At 31.9% G+C, this 18247-nt stretch overlaps 1 protein-coding gene across 1 annotated transcript; it reads right to left on the bottom strand.

The window, feature by feature from the left end:
• Nucleotides 1–5562: 5562 nt before the first annotated feature.
• Nucleotides 5563–11330, bottom strand: LOC134692505 (ankyrin-1-like). The gene is made up of 6 exons (XM_063552962.1): nt 11318–11330; nt 9996–10213; nt 9209–9347; nt 7947–8284; nt 6627–6791; nt 5563–6306 (listed from the first exon to the last, which is right to left on the bottom strand). The coding sequence occupies exons 1-6, from the start codon at nt 11328–11330 to the stop codon at nt 5563–5565; spliced, it is 1617 nt and encodes a 538-aa protein (XP_063409032.1).
• Nucleotides 11331–18247: the final 6917 nt, after the last annotated feature.

Here is an 18247-nt window from a genome sequence, read left to right as displayed (position 1 = left end):
GACCATTGTCATGGGTGAATCATTTTGTATCTGCAGCTCCCCCAAAGCCACATATCTTATTTATTTTCAAATGTTAACTTTCCTATAAATAAATCGAGTAGTTACTCACTTTTATTAAAATATGAATAAAATTGTGAACAAGGCTCATTTAAACATAAATTACAATAGACAGTGGGTAAGACAATTAAAAAAAATCCCATCCATTTATATCGTGTTTTTGGAATTTGAATCAAACCCATTAAACGAGATTTTAAAATAATAAGCATTTCTTGAAAGCATATTTAGTGATAAAAACATTCATATATGATTAATTTCCGTGTCATTTTGGTCTCTTGTGGTCGGTAGTCTCATTGGCAATCATACCACATTTTTTTTTTTATATTCATACATTTAAACAGAAAAAATACTCCCAAAAAGATTGTTTTGATTAATTGAAAGTATCACTGTTTTTCCCTCTAGTTTAGTTTCTTATATTTATACCATTCTTAATTAAGAGTAAGCATATATTGAATCTTCGTTTTATCTATCTTGTTTTGGGTTTCAATTGACAAAACCTAGCAGAAAATAATTTCATTTATCTCATTAGTACCTGCTTCTTTCTGCCATGTTAAGCAAATTTTGAAAAGTTTCCATAGCAACGAAATGTCGTCACTTTTTAGTATTTTTAAAAATAATGTGTTTTTCCAAGTTAGGAATATTACGCAATATTCTTCAGTTAAAATAAATCAAGGACAATTCGAAGTGATATAAAAGAAAATAATTGCTCCCGATGACATCAATACTTCAACGAAACCAAAAATAAAATTCGATCACTAAATTGTAATAATAAAGAGAAAGGTCAAATACAATTCTAAAGAATATTTTTACAATCGCATCAAATAAAACGTCAATCACTAAAAACATAATGTGAACCGTTTTCCATCAGCAGCTAGATAAAGCCATTTTGTCTACTATTGTTTTATCTTCAAACCAATTTTTTTATTATCATTGATTTCTCAAATATAAATTAAGAAATAATTCATTAGGGCTTCAATATGTCGTAGTTTTATCAGGGGTTGGTCCTTATATCCAAATATTTTACCCTGAGCGTTAGTGAGGGGTAAAATATTGACATGACTGGACAATTAGTGGTAAAATTACGATATGTTCAAGCTCCAATGAATTATTTCGATTCTAATAAGACAAATACGGCAATTCTTTTAGATCGAAGCGCTCTATGTTGAGGTAGATATTTGCCGTTCTCATAAATAAACGCACTATTAAATTGGCGAAAAAGTACGGAGCAAACTGAAATAGTGACATGCTTAAACTTTTTACAATTACGTATTTAGATAGTTTTGGATGAATTTAAATGAAAATGTATTCATATCTCTTATGTGTATGAAATACAATGGCTTGTATCCCATTTCAGTATCGTTTGTTTAAGTTTCCTTGTTGTGATGATTTTTCGGTTTTACAAGCGTAAAATGCTTATTATCTTACGTCATCGTTCTGTGACGTCGGGGACGTCATTCATATGAAAGCATATTTATGACGTAAAAGTACGATAATATTTTACTAGGGTTTGAACGCAAAGCGTTTAATGACGTCATGTTAGAATATGATGTAGAGTGCAACTTTGTTCATACACGAACACCTTGACATTTCCCGACTCTACTATAATACCGTAAAGATAAACATATCATGGTTGCGGTAAATAATAAGCTTGCATCTATGATAATAATTTCATTAACTTCGAAAATTCAAACATAAAAGATGTTTCTTTTTAAAGAAATTCTTCAGTTAAAGCGATATATAGATAGAAAAAGTATTAGCATTGCTGATATAAAATGAACACTTTATAAAATTCGTCCCTCGGAAGTGCCTTTTCTATAATTGCCTTCTTTAGAAACAATAAAAACGAAAAATTTGAAAACCAGATATACATGTATATAAATACATGAACCGAACGTGACATAAAATAAATAGCCTTATACGCTGATAGCATGAGGTCAGCGTCAATGCACCTCGATAGAAATTGTTTGTACCAAGTAAGGTATTTCTAGTAATTTTATTTTTTAAAGTCATAATCATGTTATTTTTAGCACTTACACAATTAAATGTATGTTTCGAAATATTTATGTATAGTGAAAGACCATACGTAATAATATATATATGAGTGCATACACAATTTATAACACACAGAAATCATATTATTTTCTAGTGATTCTTGCAATGATTATTAGTTTTCCGACGAACAAGGTATTTGGGCAAAGAAAGATAACTGATTTTTCCTCCAATTTTTTCCCCCTACTATTATTTCAGCAAGATATTTTTAACATACGTCGATCATAATATAACGTTAACCTTGCGATGATAGCGAAGTGTTTACCTATTAACCTTTTCAAGCAGTTGTTATTAAACAGTTCGTTTCTATGTTTGTTGGAGTTTGGATTTCGTTCCAATGTTTCCCTCCTATAGTTGATGTATTTCTTCCGGTTTTAATTTGTAACCCAAAATTGTGTTCTATTGGTCAATTTGTGACTTTTGAACAGGGGTAGAGGTGGTACGGTTGTATTTCCTGGCCCATAAGGGATAATGATACTAGCCATCTTAGAATTTGCTTAAATGATGAATTTTTACCAACTGTTTTACGTTTTGCCTTTTATGATAGAAGAAATATAGTAGATAAATAAACCTTTTAATCCAAAAAATAGTCAGTAAAGTGAGATCTTCTAACCAGTGAAATTTTACCGATATATATAGTAGACTTTAACTTTTTATAGGTGTGATTGTTCCTGATTTTTCTACCTTCTTTAAGCAAAAACTAAGGACGATAAAGAGAACTTAACAGACTTAATGATCAGTAATACAAGGTCAACAAAAAAGAGATATTTATTATGATTGTATTATCGATTTCAATATCGGAGAGGGTCCTTTGTTAAATTTGAATATAGACTAATATGAGATACACGGACTCTTTGTTGCCTCTTAATTGAATTAAGTTCCATTCCACTCAGTGGTCGCCGTATCAATAATTTGACAAACATGCAAGATTAACGCAAAAATTTATTTGATTTGAACTAATATTTATAAAAAAAAACTTGCGCATACATCTTTAACCTGCAGAGAGTATAAGTCGGGTAATATATTACTTTAAAACACCCTTCTTACGTACAAGCATATATGCCGTACATGGATTAAATCGGCTAAATCATGAAAGTTGCAGTTTTGTTATTGACTTCTCCATAGGCTTACATGCAAAACAGCTTATCTTGTGTGAAACTGTGATTTAATTTAGAAAAATAGTGGGTCATGCAATAAAGAATATAAGGAAAGTAACCCTGAAGTCAAAACTTTTTTTTTCTTTTTTCTGTTTGCGGTTTTACTAGGCCGCACCACTTTCAGTAAACATGATATCCTCCCATTTTCCTGGATTAATATCCCAAATAAGATGCAATATTTTTGTTTAATCTATATATATATACATGTATTTTTCAATTCAGCTTTGAACTTTGAATCAAATAGAAAGAGACAAAACTCCAGAAAAAAAAATTGACTATTTTATTTCCCTCCATGTTTTGACATGCACCGAAAACTGGTGTTATGATACAAGACTGGAACCTGAAAGGACATACTTGAAAAATCATGTTACAGAGTCCGTTACATGTTTACAAAATGAACGGACGTGTTTTGATGAGTTTTATGTAGACGAAACGCGCGTCTTGCGTATCAAATTATAAGCCTGATATCTCTTATTACAATCTGTGTTTGGTTTTTTTAACCAATTTTTAAATATTATTTGATTGACTCTATCCATGCATCAAAATAATGATACCAATGGCAAATGTAACGGTTGTCGAGTAATGGTCTTTTGTTGTTAATGGAAAACGTTTGGAAACAATTGTATTGCACAAGGTCATGTTTTCTGCTGACTTATAATGACGTCTTGACACTAAATGGATTGGAGGTTTGATATTTACTAGTTTATATTTAAGTCGAAGATTCATAGTTTTGTTATAGGGTCTTTTTTTGTCTTCAGCATTTTATAGGCTAAATGTCACGGGTTTTGTAAATTGAAGACGGGTATTCCTGTAGGTTATTACATCCATGAATTTGATATTTTGTTGAAAGATGTATATGGGTAATCTTACTAAACTCGTTTCTTTGTAAGATGTGATTTACTGCTTAAGAAGCAAAGTTAAAAGTTATTAATAAACAGAATAAAGTTCTCATGTTATGCATTTTCGGAAAGTTAAAATCATTTTATACAAATAACATAGAAAAAAATCATTTATTTCAAAGACAGCATGTAATTATATTCTAACAAAAACTATCTGTTTGATAACTATAACAAGTCAAAATTGTCAAAGTTATAATAGCACGACAAGGCTTGAAACTAGATTTTTAAATAATGTTTTATGCTGATACTTGCATTGTTTTTTTCCTTCAGAAAATGGAATAATAAGATGCATTGTATAAGTTATACAGCCCTTTATAGCTTGCCGTTCGTTGTGAGCCAATACTCCGTGTTGAAGATCGTACCTTGACCTATAATGGTTTACTTTTATAAATTGTGACTTTGATGGAGAATTGTCTCATTGGTACTCACACCACATCCTTCCTGTATCTATTAACTGCTTTACTTTTTTTAAACTGTGATTGAAGAAACAATGAGGAATATTTTAGAAATTTAATAAAATAGGTCCGAAAACAGCAAGTTTTCAAAAATAATCTTCCCGATAAACAACCGTAATCACTTGCATAAAAAGGAAGGCATACATATAACAAATATTAATTGCAGGTAAAATGGGTAACATAAAAAAAGCATAAACATAAATACGTAACACACAGCTGAAATATAAACTGCGTTACAGGAGGAGCATTTAAAACAAGTGCACATACATTTGTTTAAGGCTGACATTTCTCACCTACTTCACTTCCCAAGATAGGACTAATGTTGATGATTTCTAAAGTTTACTACAATTATCGTATACCCTGATTTTTTTGTTGTCAATTATCAAGCGGGTCAAGGTTAAGTAAGGTCAGGGCAGAAGCTAGACAGAAATGTACAAGTCACGACTATACCATACACCCAATCGAAGATAATTCTCTTATTACTTCTTATATCTATCGCCGGAAAACAATCCCCATGACTTGCTTTCTACAATTTAAACGGAAGTCAGACAAAAACTATGTAACACATACAATGTAACAAAATTTTAATAAATCTATATGTTCTGTTCGTAACGCCACACGCGGCATTAAGAACTAATGAGCTGTTTAGCCGGAGTAAGAATAATGTGTACCGACAAGGTAACTTATCTTTTGGCGGACTTAGACTTTGTGAAAAAGCAACTTCTTATAAATAATAGTACATACGTATTCTACTAAAGTGTAATTCAGAAATAAAAACAAAAACCCATCTTCTTTTATAACACTTGCAAATTCATGCAAACAAAATATATTTAACTTCATAGCATTTTTCCGTAAATAAGATTCCACCACCTTATCTATAGGAAGATATTTTGATTTATTGTTCGTGTCACTTGTAAAAATACAGGCCAAATTCTGAAAAATGTTTTAAACAACGCTTAATGGATCAGCTTTATACCTTAATAATAACTTGACGGTTTTCCCCAAATCTTGGTGAACCAACTCTGAAACGTCGTCTTGGAATGGGCGAATGTGTGGTTTTTCCAAACCTATGACTATATTGTTTCTCCGAACACTAGATTTAATAAACACCGAGTGACGTAAAGCATGTGACGCTATATACAGTGGTGTTTTCATCAAACTATAATCCACAACGTTTGGATCCGCATTGTTTTCTAGTAGTATTCTAACAATTTCAATTGCACCAATTCGGGAAGCCAGGTGCAAACACGTCTCTCCTTTGCCATTGCAAATATTTGGATCAGCATTAAATTTCAACAGCAGCTCAATAATATCATAAGAATATATATGTGTAGCAAGGATTAATAGGGGGTCATTGTCATTGTCACCATGGTGAGGATTTGCTCCATTATATAATAGCAAGGAAACAATTTCTGAAAATTCTTTTACAGTTGCTGCCGCTTGCAGGGGTGATACATTATGATTGTTACATAAATTTGGATCAGCATTAAATTCTAAAAGCATATTTACAATTTCTATTTTTCCTTTTTCAGTTGCAGAATATAATGGAGTTTCGTTAAACCGATTTCCCCAATTTGGATTGGCGTTGTGCTCTAACAACAATTTAACTAGATCAACATTTCCATTTGATGATGCAACAAAAAGTGGAGTCATATTAAATGATGAATGTGGTTTTGTCGAGAAGTTCATCTTAAAATAAGAAAAATAATTCATACTCATTGCAAGTTGTGCAAACGAATTTTCAAAGAACTCGGCATTCTCTAAAACTTATGCTCGTATGTGTCTTCTTCTAGGAAAGTGATTATTAATTCAATATTTTTTATACTAGGGTGCGGATTATAATTCCCCTCCACATTTGTATACACATTAGGGTTGCATCCCATTTCTAATAATAAGCCGGCTGATAAAATACTGTTATAAAGACATGCAACAAAAAGGGGGGATTCATTATACACAGACAATAAAGTGTGATCGCATCCATAATTTATAAGTAATCGTACAATATCTACCTTGTCAAAGCGACAGGCAGCATGCAATGCGGTGGTATTGTTTTTACTGCAAATATTAGCATCACTCTTATTTTCTAACAAAAATGCAACAACTTCTGTATGACCTAACATTGATGCAAAGTAGAGTGGTGTATGCCCATAGTAGCTACGAATATCTTTGTTACACTTGGAATTTATCAACAATTTTACAATTTCAATGTCGTTACACAGACATGCCATGTGAAGTGGAGTTATCTGTTTATGGTTGCATATATCAGGATTAGCGGATCTATTCAACAATAATTGGATAGTTTCAGTATAGCCGCTACCGGTAGCAATAAACAAAGGGGATTGGCCTTTTTCGTCGCAAACGTTCACATTTAATCCTAAATCAATCAGCGAATGTACAAGATAACTGAGTCCTTGATTTGCAACTGTTATTAAAGGGGACGATTCTTTCTCTGATAAGGATAAAACAATGTTAAGCAAATCCTCGTTATTTTTCAGGTGTTCCAAAAGTTTTTGTTGATAGGACATACAAGTAATCTGAACATTGGTAAACACATTTTCTATGTGATCATCACGAATATAATTTGAAATTCTATCAAAATATGCGCTTTCCTTATCTGCTGTAACAGTAATCATACCTTCGGACTCCTCTGCATTTAGGGACAACAACTGAAATCGGTCACGTATTATATCGGTATGTGCTACTTCGAGACAGAGATCGAAATACTTGTTTTCGCAAAATAAAACCAGGATGTCAAAAATCTTGTCGTGAATTAAACTATAAGAATTTTCACATTTTTTAACATAACTATTGATGAGATTATTCAATTGCAATTTGACAACATTAATTGACAAAACGGACGAAATTTTAAAATTATCAGTTAAATCCTGTAAAATATTTCTTATTTCTACCTTCTGATTGAAAATGTTTTCGTCTATGCAGTTATTGTAGATAACAAATAAAAACAGTATCGCAAACGTTGTTTGATCAAGTTCGTTCACTAGTGAAGCAAGCTCTAAATTGATTGAATCAATGGGATTAGAAAAAAATGATATTACATCACCGTACACTCCTGATGAATACATTTGACATAAAAGAGGAAACAAATCGAAATTCATCAATAAATTTGATTGCTGTAAAGCTGTTACGTCATTTGGGGACAGATATACTTCTGCCATGAGACATCTTTCTTTTATAGACAAAGCATATTTTTCTGAAGTTATGTCAACGTAACCGTCTGAAATTAGTTTTGCTCTAGAAAATTGCCGATCTTTAAAAATATAATTTCTACATGAACTTAATATTTTCACTTTTTTGTTGCTTAGAATTACTTGTATTGCATTTGACAACCTACACCAATTGCTCAACATTGGAGTGTCAATGGCATATTCACCACATATATCATCACACACAAATACTTGTTTGCACTCTGGATTATAGTACTGTATGATTTCACCGGGAAAATTGACAGGAACGATAACATAATCCTCTTTATCACGTAGCTGTAGAGCAGCATGGTGAATAGCTGTCGATTTGCCACATCCTGGCGGACCAATTACTGTCAACACGTCTTCTTCTTCTAGAAGTTCTAATATTCTTTTGATAGCTCTGGTTTGAACAACCTTTTCATCAAAAGTGGACCATTCTTCTAATAGACTGTTATGAACAACTGAAGAGAGTTGAACATTATCAAAATAATTGAATTCAATAACCATGTACAACTTTAAGGAAATATAAATAAATAATTTTCTTAATAAGATATTTTGTATTGAATACCTCTTAACCGAATCTATTATTTAATTGGTAGTTTAATGACCGTAAACAATAATGCGTTTACTTTTCTGCATTGGCTAGAGGTATAGGGGGAGGGTTGAGATCTCATAAACATGTTTAACCCCGCCGCAATTTTGCGTCTTTCCCATACCAGGAGCCTCTGACCTTTGTTAGTCTTGTATGATTTTAAATTTCAGTTTCTTGTGTATAATTCGGAGTTAAGAATGACGTCCATTATCACTGTACTAGTATACATATTTTTAAGGGGCCAGCTGAAGTTCGCCTATGGGTGCAGATATTGCTCGCTACATTGAGGAGTCATTGGTTGCCTTTGGTTGTTATCTGCTCTATGGTCGGGTGTATGTTGTCGCTTTGACATATTCCCCATTTCTTTTCTCAATTTTATTGGTAATAATAATAGTTTTCAAAGACAGACAAAGTTTGTCCCTTTTAAGACAGAATCAGTTTTACTAAGATTTTTACGTTTTGTTATTTCATAATTATATAAATAGCCTATCACGGCATTTTCTTGATCAGCTCCTAATGGGTATTTAAGTTGTTATTGTGTTGAAATTATCTTCTTATTTATTGTACATTCAATTTGTCCCTTGTTTACCAGATGTCATTACAATGCGCTCTTACTGTCTTACTAATAATTTTGATGATAATATATAGTTATGAGAACAATCATACTTTTTTTACCATAACATTTTCTAGGATTTTGTTTGTTATTATGATTTGTATCTCCATTTATCGGTTCAACCATCTTTTAACTAGTCTTACATTAATGTTTAGATCTTGTAATGAAGAAAAAAAATACCTATTGCTCCTTTCGGTATAGTTTCGCCTCTGATATTTCTAAGTTCTATCAAAACTTCTTTGTCATGGCCATCAAGCTTACAGACTTTCAAATCTGCACACAGTTGCGTGTAATTTTGTCCTCCAAGTAGAATAATAGCCTTTAAAATATAAGTATTTTGTAAGTGGACATTTCTAATTTACATTATACAGATAATGCCATTAACTGAACATTACAAAACTATCCTTTTATTTCCTTTTTCTCGTTATATATAGATTCTACTACTGTATCAAGTGTGATACGATAGTTACCCGCTAGAGACAGTTAAGTTTCGAAATTGAAAACGCGAGGCTCGACCTGCGTTTTAAATAGTTTATTTTCATCTGTCGAGAGTTTAAAAATTTATATTGCACGAAATGTAGTGTTGGAATATGTTTCTCAGAAGATCTATAAATGATATACACTCATTTTTTATCCTTCTTATTGAATGGTGAGCCAACTGATGTATTTTTTTCTATGTGACGGCATCAGACAGTGTCGCCTTTTTTTATGACGTCACAATACGAAATTTAGAGGAAAGTAAGATATAATAAAAAAACAATTCACGGGGCAGGAAACTGTTCAGCAGGGTGATAAGGAGATAAATAGTTAACATAAATAGACTGCAGAAAAAATGTTTAAAACGTTTAATGGAGCCTCTGATGAAACAAACACATATTTTATATATTAAGTTTTGCCAGATAGTTTTATTTTGATGAAATGACAAGACTATCCTTTTTTGTAATTAACTGCTAGGAAATCGAATTACCTGACTAATTTCGTCCCAGTACTGGTGAAATTGTTTTTCTGTCAAAGTTCCACTATCATTATGAGCAATCTCATTTCGATAAAATTTTATTCTTGACAAAGCTGCCTCATCAGTTCTATCAGTAGATACTGGGAGGTTATCTTGAATGTTTATGTTAGCTAGATTCCTGAGTGTGCATATCATAAGAGTTACATCAAAGGTAGACGATTCAGCTGTACCTGAAAGTAAATTATTCTTTATTCATGTCCTTTGTCAGCTGGAAGCATGTTGAATATTGGTCCCGTTTATTAGTTACTTGAAGTATATTAAAAATGTTTGTCAATGAATGTTTGTCCCTTATATTGGTGGTCTTCGGATGTTATCTGCTCTTTGGTCGGGTTATTGTCTCTTTGACATTTTCTCTATTTCCATTCTTAGTTTTATGGTAATGAATAAAACATGTAAGGCAGTTTATTTGGTACACTTAATTGGCTTGCCTCCATCAGATTCGTCAGTCGCGCTTAAATCAAACAGTTGGAATGTCAAATGACAAATTAGGTAGAGGAAAAACCAGAGAGAGAAAAGAAAGACCCAAAAATATTTTATTTTAAAAGTGTGGTATTGTAGAAAATGAGCATTAATAAAATTTAATTCGATTAATCAGTAAAATATAATGTATTGAATATCGATATCTATGGACAAACGAGAAAATATAAAGTACTTAATATATCAAAAGAAAAAGTATTAACACAAATACTTACATCAAACGTTGATTAAGAAATACTTCCTTCATGTCATGTTTTATGCTCATTTTAACATGGGTAGGCATTTTATTTGTTGATATTTTACATTGAGCGTTAGCTAGGTGTTAAATGTGGTCAAATATAATACCTAACCATGTTAAAATGAGCATAGAGCATGACATGAAGGAATTATTTCGATTCTAATAGGACAAATACAGTATTTTTACAGGTCGAAGCGTACGAAAATACCGTCAAATGTTTAGCTGTTCCCGTTTCCTCCCCGAGGAGTCTGTACATTACATTTCATATTTGATAAGTTTAAAAAATACGAACATGGTAAATTTATGTTGTTCGATATAACATATATTATAAAAGTTTATGTAGGCTACCTGAGTGTATACATTGTATAGGATAATGATGGAAATAACTTTAATATAAACAGAATTTGTGCGCATGTGTCAAACATATTTTGTTCTCATTAGAACATGGCTTTGTTTACAAAGCGTAATAAGGACGTCATATTAGAATAATGGGTACTTTGTAAAATCAGGTGTTATTCTATTTTTACCAACGGAATGAAAGTAAACAACTGCCATTTACTTTGTGCTAGCATTTTAGAAAGAAAGTAATAGAGGGTTAAACCTGATGGTATAGCTAGCAAAACCTCCCTTTTGTATGAAAGTTGTTTACAGTTTCCTTATATTGAGAAACATGTGTGAGCAAACCAAGCACACATAATTGGATAATTGGACAAAACGAAGATGCAGCAATCGACACATATCGCTTCTATAAATGCATATAACGATGACAATATGGACAATTCACAAACCAGGCAACGCATTGACCAACCTAACCTCAAATTGAATATATAAATAGAGCTCTTTTCAAGACCAAAAGTCATGATTGGTGTTGATATAGATAGGGAAAATCTTAACTATTTATGTGTTATTGAATGCTTTCTTTCACAATCTAAACTGTTTTAAAATAATTTTGAAAAATCTTTTTTAGCGTTCGTATGTTTTGTTACATGTTTTATGTACAATCAGGGGCCTCGGTGGTCGAGTGGTTTCAGTAGTTACTACTGTAATCACTAGCAAGTCAACACTGAGGTTGTGAGTTCGAATCCCGCTCGTGTGAGTACCCCGAACTCCAAGATTAATTGACAAGGATTGTCAGTTTTCCGTTCAAAGGTCGGTGGTTTTCTACGGGCACTCCGGCTTCCTCCACCAATAAAAATTGACTGCCACAAAAAAGACTAAATGTGGTGCTTAAAAGTGGCTTTAAAACAACAAAAATCAAATCAAATGTACAGTAAACCATCATTAAAACAAAATCAAAGTGTTGATGATTTAATCAAATAAAATATACCCGAGCTGGGAAAAAGTAAGTTCCATTGTTTTTGGTTGATAATCCTCTTCTGTATGAGGCCCTGGATTTTCACTCTATTTTGATTAAGAACCGTCTGCAATCCTGACGGATAAAACTCCTGATCAAACTTCACTCTGACAGCTGTAGGTGCTACTTTCAGCAACAAATTGGCAATACGTAGATAATAGGTCTCTTCTGCACTTATTGAAGTTGCCATTTCTGAAAAAGAACATCCTCGTTTTGTTTAAGATTTATTATCCAAGTATCTGGTACAGTTATCATTGGTAGGACTATAAAGGCAAGCAAATGATCACTCATATGGGACCTTTTTTAAAACTTTAATCAAGGTTCACCACTTGCTTACTAGTTTTTACAAATATGTTGAATGGTTTATGTACTGTTATAAAATCCAGTTTATTAAATATGTTTGAATACTATCTGATCTGAAATGTTTAGATGTTCAATTGGATTGTCCTTACCTCTAAAATACCATCTAATCAAATGTTAGTTTAAGGAATACATGTTAGACCCTGCCGCCTACTTACATCAATCTTAATTATAGTTCTTGAGCAAAAGCATCTGCAAACAAAGCAAACGACTTACCACAGTCTTAATCTACAACCCCAAAAAAACTCTAAGGATTTAATAATTGTACTAATTTTAAGAATATCTGATGCCATATAATGACTCTATTATACCTCCTCTATTAAATGGGAACAAACATTGATTTAACGAACCTTACATTAAGATATCCCTGCTTCTTCCTTAAAGTTTGTACTTGATTTTCTAGGGACCCCGAGTTTTAGGACTTTTAAAGTACATTTTGTTTTGTCATTAAATGGAAATTGGATCTGGATCTTTGCTTTTGTATTATTTCGTTGGACTTTTCTGATCATGTTTGAAGCTGAAAATGTCCTTGCTCTTTGTTTTTCCTTTGTTTCCAGAAACAAGTAATTAAGGGACTAGAACCCGTTCTGTCTTTAACGTTATACTTGTTTCTAAGAGTATTTGAGTTGTCTGGGTTTTTTTCGACACTTAGGTATCTTTATTTTCTCTTTTGTGACTGGACCTTGTACAAGGTGGTATTCAAAAATTAAATCACAAACAACCAACAAAAAACTGTTTAAAAAAAAAAAGCGGATAGGCCTACGTGAACAATTGTTTACTTAAGGTCAAGGAACAGTAAATGGGCTATGTCGCAGATTTTGCTAAAAAAATTGCATACAACCTTGGCTCGTTGAATTACAATTGAAAATCGAAAAAATAATACATTTATCTCTTTTATTTTCTGAAAAGTTGCAGATTAATTTCTCTTAATATGGGTGAACATTTGTATAGAAAGCACATAAACTCGGCGAAAAACCTTCTAAAATTTGTCTTCAAATCGCCAAATCTCTAATTCCACTCCATAGATTTTTCTTTAAAAACTATATATTGTTGACACATAAATTTCTATTTTAATGATATGAAATAATCATAGGGTCACCGACTTCGTTTTTTGTCTATTAATCAATTTGTTACCTTATTGGTAGTGAAAAACGTCAAAAATCAACGTTTTACGGCCTGCAACGCGATAACGTTACGATTATTTCGAAGTTTTGTTGGATTTTTTCACAAAGAACGCAACTTTGAATGATGTATACCGTAAAAACGAAGTCGGTGACCCTATCTTTATTTTGCATTATTATAATGGAAATTTATGTATCAACAACATATAGTTTTTTAAGAAAAATCTATGGAGTAGAATTAGAGATTTGGCGATTTTAAGACAAATTTTAGAAGGAATTTCGCCAATTTTATGTGCTTTCTATACAAATGTTCACCCATTTTGTAAGAATTCAATCAGTAATATTTCAAATGATAATTGAGATAAATGCATTATTATTTCGATTTTCAGTTGAAGTTCATTGAGACAGAGCTGTATGCCAAATTTTACTGAAATCTAAGACATAGCCCATTTACTGTAACTTGACCTTAAATCAAATTTAAATTCATACTTTTGAGATGATCCCCAATTTAAATGTAATAAATTTACGCTTGACTAGTCTCTATCAATTTCTAAAGGTAAACATTAATCTAACAGGTCTAAATTAGCGTTTTTGCAGTCATTGTTGATACTTGTTATTAAATGCACATATTATGATGACATTTAATTTTATCTTAACTAATGCAAACAATTTACAATACGTCACTTGTAGTTTCCATGTGAACAAATAGTATTGTACGTGATTGATATCAATATATGTTATACTTATTACACCGACAATTAAAACAACAACTTGGAATAGTTTGTTCGTGTTTTATATCTAATTGACCCAGTTTTACTCAATATACAAAATATAAATTATAAACTACCCACGGATTTCCCATATGGAAGTCTTTGTTTATAACTTTCCTGGTTTGATTTTTTGAAAATATTGAAACTAACATTTTATTTAAAACAAAAACAAAAAGCTTTTTAAAGTGTTATTTACCTTACCTCAACACAATTGGGTTTCCTCTAACTCCCGGCCGCATTACATTGTTATATGAAGGCGAATAGTAGTCATGTTCAAGGTCGTATTAGTTCTCGCGATCGATTAACCTGTATTTGTATTATACTGACGGACTTTAAAAATGGAACATACATAACTTATACAACTTTATATTCTAATGTTTCTAAAACATTATATTTGTATAAGTGTTAAGTTCGTTATGTATTTCCATTTGATTTATTTTTGTCTCTAAAAAGAAAAGATCTATATTTAACGTTATCTATGTATTGTCAGTTTGCCTTTGATTGGATATACTGCTTTTTTAATGACATCTGAGTGTAGTTAATTAAACATGTACTTTCGAAAATATCCCCGCGTCTTTTCGTACCGTAGTCATTTGTACCTGAAATTATCATTTCGTGCCATGAATTTGCTATTTTGTACCAAGAACATAAACCGTTTCGTTCAATACAGGTTTCTCAACTTCTTACGAACGGACGAAACTCTACGAACGTATCGATAAGGAGCAGTGATTTTATTATAATAAAATCCACAATAAATTTCTACCGATATTGTAGTGCGTTTTAAGATAACAATTAACAATTTCATAGTCTTTTTGCAACCTTGCATTTTTTTTCTTGGTAGTTAAACATCGGTGATCCAATTTATTTTCTGGTTTTGAATGTTGCGTATTCTTACGTTGAGTTTCGTTTGTTTACATGTTGAATATATGCGTTTGATTTATCTCCCTCATCAAATTAAAAATAACATGGTAAGTTTGTAATGTTATTAAAAATTATCGGCGCGTATGGTTTGCAATTCATTTGATTGATTGTTGTATGTTAAACATTCTGTGGCAAGTATTCCATGGTTTTCACGACGAGATTAGCGTTTGTAAAAGAATTGAAAAGTGATTGAGATGACAAAAGTTTAATATTTTTCATTTATTATATCCACAAATCCTTTATAAATAAGGAACAAATAAAGGTGGGTGAGTTTTGGTAAATTCTGTCTCCTAGAATAAAGCATCCAACAGGAATGTTTCAATGTGCGCTCGGTTCTATTCGTCCGATTGCTGTTAAACGATCTTAAATTATTGTTTGGAATAAGTTACAGAAATATTAAGGTGCACTCGATCAATCGTAAAGTTATAGAGTTTTGTGTATTCTTGTTGAAAGTATGAGTGCTACAGCACCAACGAAACTGATAGTTACAAAGTTTTGAACGGATACATTTTCTTTAAAATTCTATCCCCCCCCCAAAAAAAAAAGACTAATAAGGAAAAACTAAACGGAAGAAAACATACATATACAGCATTCCATAAAACCTCTACGAAAACAAATTAGACAAAATCATAATGTACATGTATATACTAAAATTTGTACGATTATAAAACATACACAAAGAAAAAAATAAATTGCCATGAAAACAAAACAAAGCTAAATACATTACAGAACATCTTTGTAACGTGTTAACTGTTTTGTGTGTTTTTTTTAAATGCTTATTTCAATGTTTCCCTTTAGTTATCTTTAGTTTATTGGTTTTATTTAGCTAGAATATAAATCATTTAAGGTCAAGAAGTGAGAATTTGGACTTTAGATTGCTGTCCTAGGTCTAAATACTTTATATTCTTTGCCATAATGTATTGATCAATTAGATTTTCAACTGTTTTTATTAAAGCGTAAATAATATATCATATTATATGTTTATCAAGTCAAAATAATATTTTTACCACTCAAAATGGTCTCACAGAATCTTGAATGTATATATTGTTTATGTAAAAGATGTTTAAAAGGGAAGAAGATCACAGACGATAGTCCAAAATTATATATATTCTGTATACAGAAGCTGCTGGAATATTGCTACATAGAAATGGAAAGTTCACAATTTGCAGATTAATTCATCTCTTCTGTCGTAAAGCTTTCTTTTAAACCGAACCTCATCAATTTATAGGTATAGGTCAAAATTATACAGGCTTACTGTACCATTATCTTTTGTATCATTTATCTCAAATTAAAATTGCTCTAGCTGTACACTACTGGGTGATTTGTTCTTGTACTTCCTCAGTAGTAACATACACACTATCCCTCGTATAAAGTTTATCCATATCTCATTCGATACGTTATACATCTTGTTTTTCACTTTTTGGACTTCATTATCAAGTATATGCTTCTTACGCTAAAACTTTTCCGGCAGATTTATCAGAAAGAACGACTGAAATCTCAATTGATAATTTTTTAAGCTTAACAGTCATCATATAGATTAGACCGTTGGTTTTCCCGTTTGAATGGTTTTACACTAGTAATTTTGGGGCCCTTTATAGCTTGTTGCTCGGTGTGAGTCAAGGCTCCGTGTTGAAGGCCGTACTTTAACCTATAAAGGTTTACTTTTTAAATTGTTACTTGGATGGAGAGTTGTCTCATTGGCACTCACACCACATCTTCCTATATCTATCATTACAAATTGTGTAAACGATGTGATATGTCGGTGACTCAACTCACCAGTGACCAACATATTTTTGCAGTCTTAGATCGTTATAGATGTAATGTAACCTGTGTAATCCGACATACTGGGGGACCAGAAAAAAATGTCGGATAAAGCAGGGTGTCGAAATACTAAGGTTTTTATCTGCAAAGATAGGCATATGTGGGCTCCATGAAAATGTTTCGCTTAAAGTAGGATGTTAGCATACTCAGTTGTCGGACTAGGCAGGTAACACTGTACCATAATAGTCATTTAACCTGTACTTTTATCCATTATGACCTATTTTTAGCTGTTGCATTTTTGGTATATTGTGGAATTGCATGGTGGATGATGCATGCATATCAATTAACCCTTACCTCGTTAATGAACTCGGTCCTTTTGTCGTTCATTCGATTACCTAAGTTTTTGTTATTGACCTTCATTTGTCAACTTTATTGATTGGTAAAGTTTTAACATTTGATATCTTCTATTTATTATTTTTACACAATTTGATAAGTGCAAATTTATTAAAGCTTATGTGAGCTTACCTTAGGTGAATCTTTAAAATTTTGATGTTCTGGTCATATGGGTTGTAGTGTGATATAAAAGTTCTGAAAAGGTCATGTTCATAAGCAAATGTATATATATACATCTTCATGGAGCCCAGGTGGTCGTGTGGTCTAGCGCACTGGTTACAGTGTCACGATATCTCAGTAGCATGGGTTCGAATCCAGGCAAGGAAAGAACAAAAAATTTGCGAAAGCAAATGTACAGATCTAACATTGTTGGGTTGATGTTTAGACGAGCTGTATATAAACTTGTATATATAGATTTATATTACCTCCTTTACATTTCTAGGAATATGATTGGTTAAAAGCGTCATCCTGGAGACCGTGTATATTTCATATTAGGTAAGTAGGGAGCGGGGATTATCTCATACACGGTTAGTAGTGGTGTTAAGTGCCTTTATATTACATATTAGGTCAGAAAGGAGACGAGCCTGAATTCGTACTTGGTCAAAGTGGCGTTATGTCCTTTTATAAAATCAAAACGGTGCCGAGAAAAAATCTTAAAGGTTTAAACAGACGACGAAATTGATAATTAAAATGAAAATAAATTCATAAAACACATTTAAACCTAATAAGTTGTTATTGTATGCATTTCTTTTTGTAGGATCGATGGAAGTAGCTAGCTTCTTAATGCTAAGAGTTTTTGAAGACTTGCT

The sequence above is a fragment of the Mytilus trossulus genome, chromosome 12 (genome assembly GCF_036588685.1).
Source record: "Mytilus trossulus isolate FHL-02 chromosome 12, PNRI_Mtr1.1.1.hap1, whole genome shotgun sequence".
NCBI classification, from domain to species: Eukaryota; Metazoa; Mollusca; class Bivalvia; order Mytilida; family Mytilidae; genus Mytilus; species Mytilus trossulus.
Note: the sequence above shows the minus strand (reverse complement) of the source record. Positions and strands in the feature narration are given on the sequence as shown.

Bases quoted from the DNA above. Each gene is read 5' to 3' on its own strand.
- LOC134692505 (XM_063552962.1), bottom strand. The intron at 8,285-9,208 runs GTATTTTTTTTC...AACTCTCTTCAG, and splicing joins TATACCGAAAGGAGCAATAG to TTGTTCATAACAGTCTATTA. The intron at 6,307-6,626 runs GTAGATATTGTA...TCTTATTTTAAG, and splicing joins CTGCCTGTCGCTTTGACAAG to ATGAACTTCTCGACAAAACC.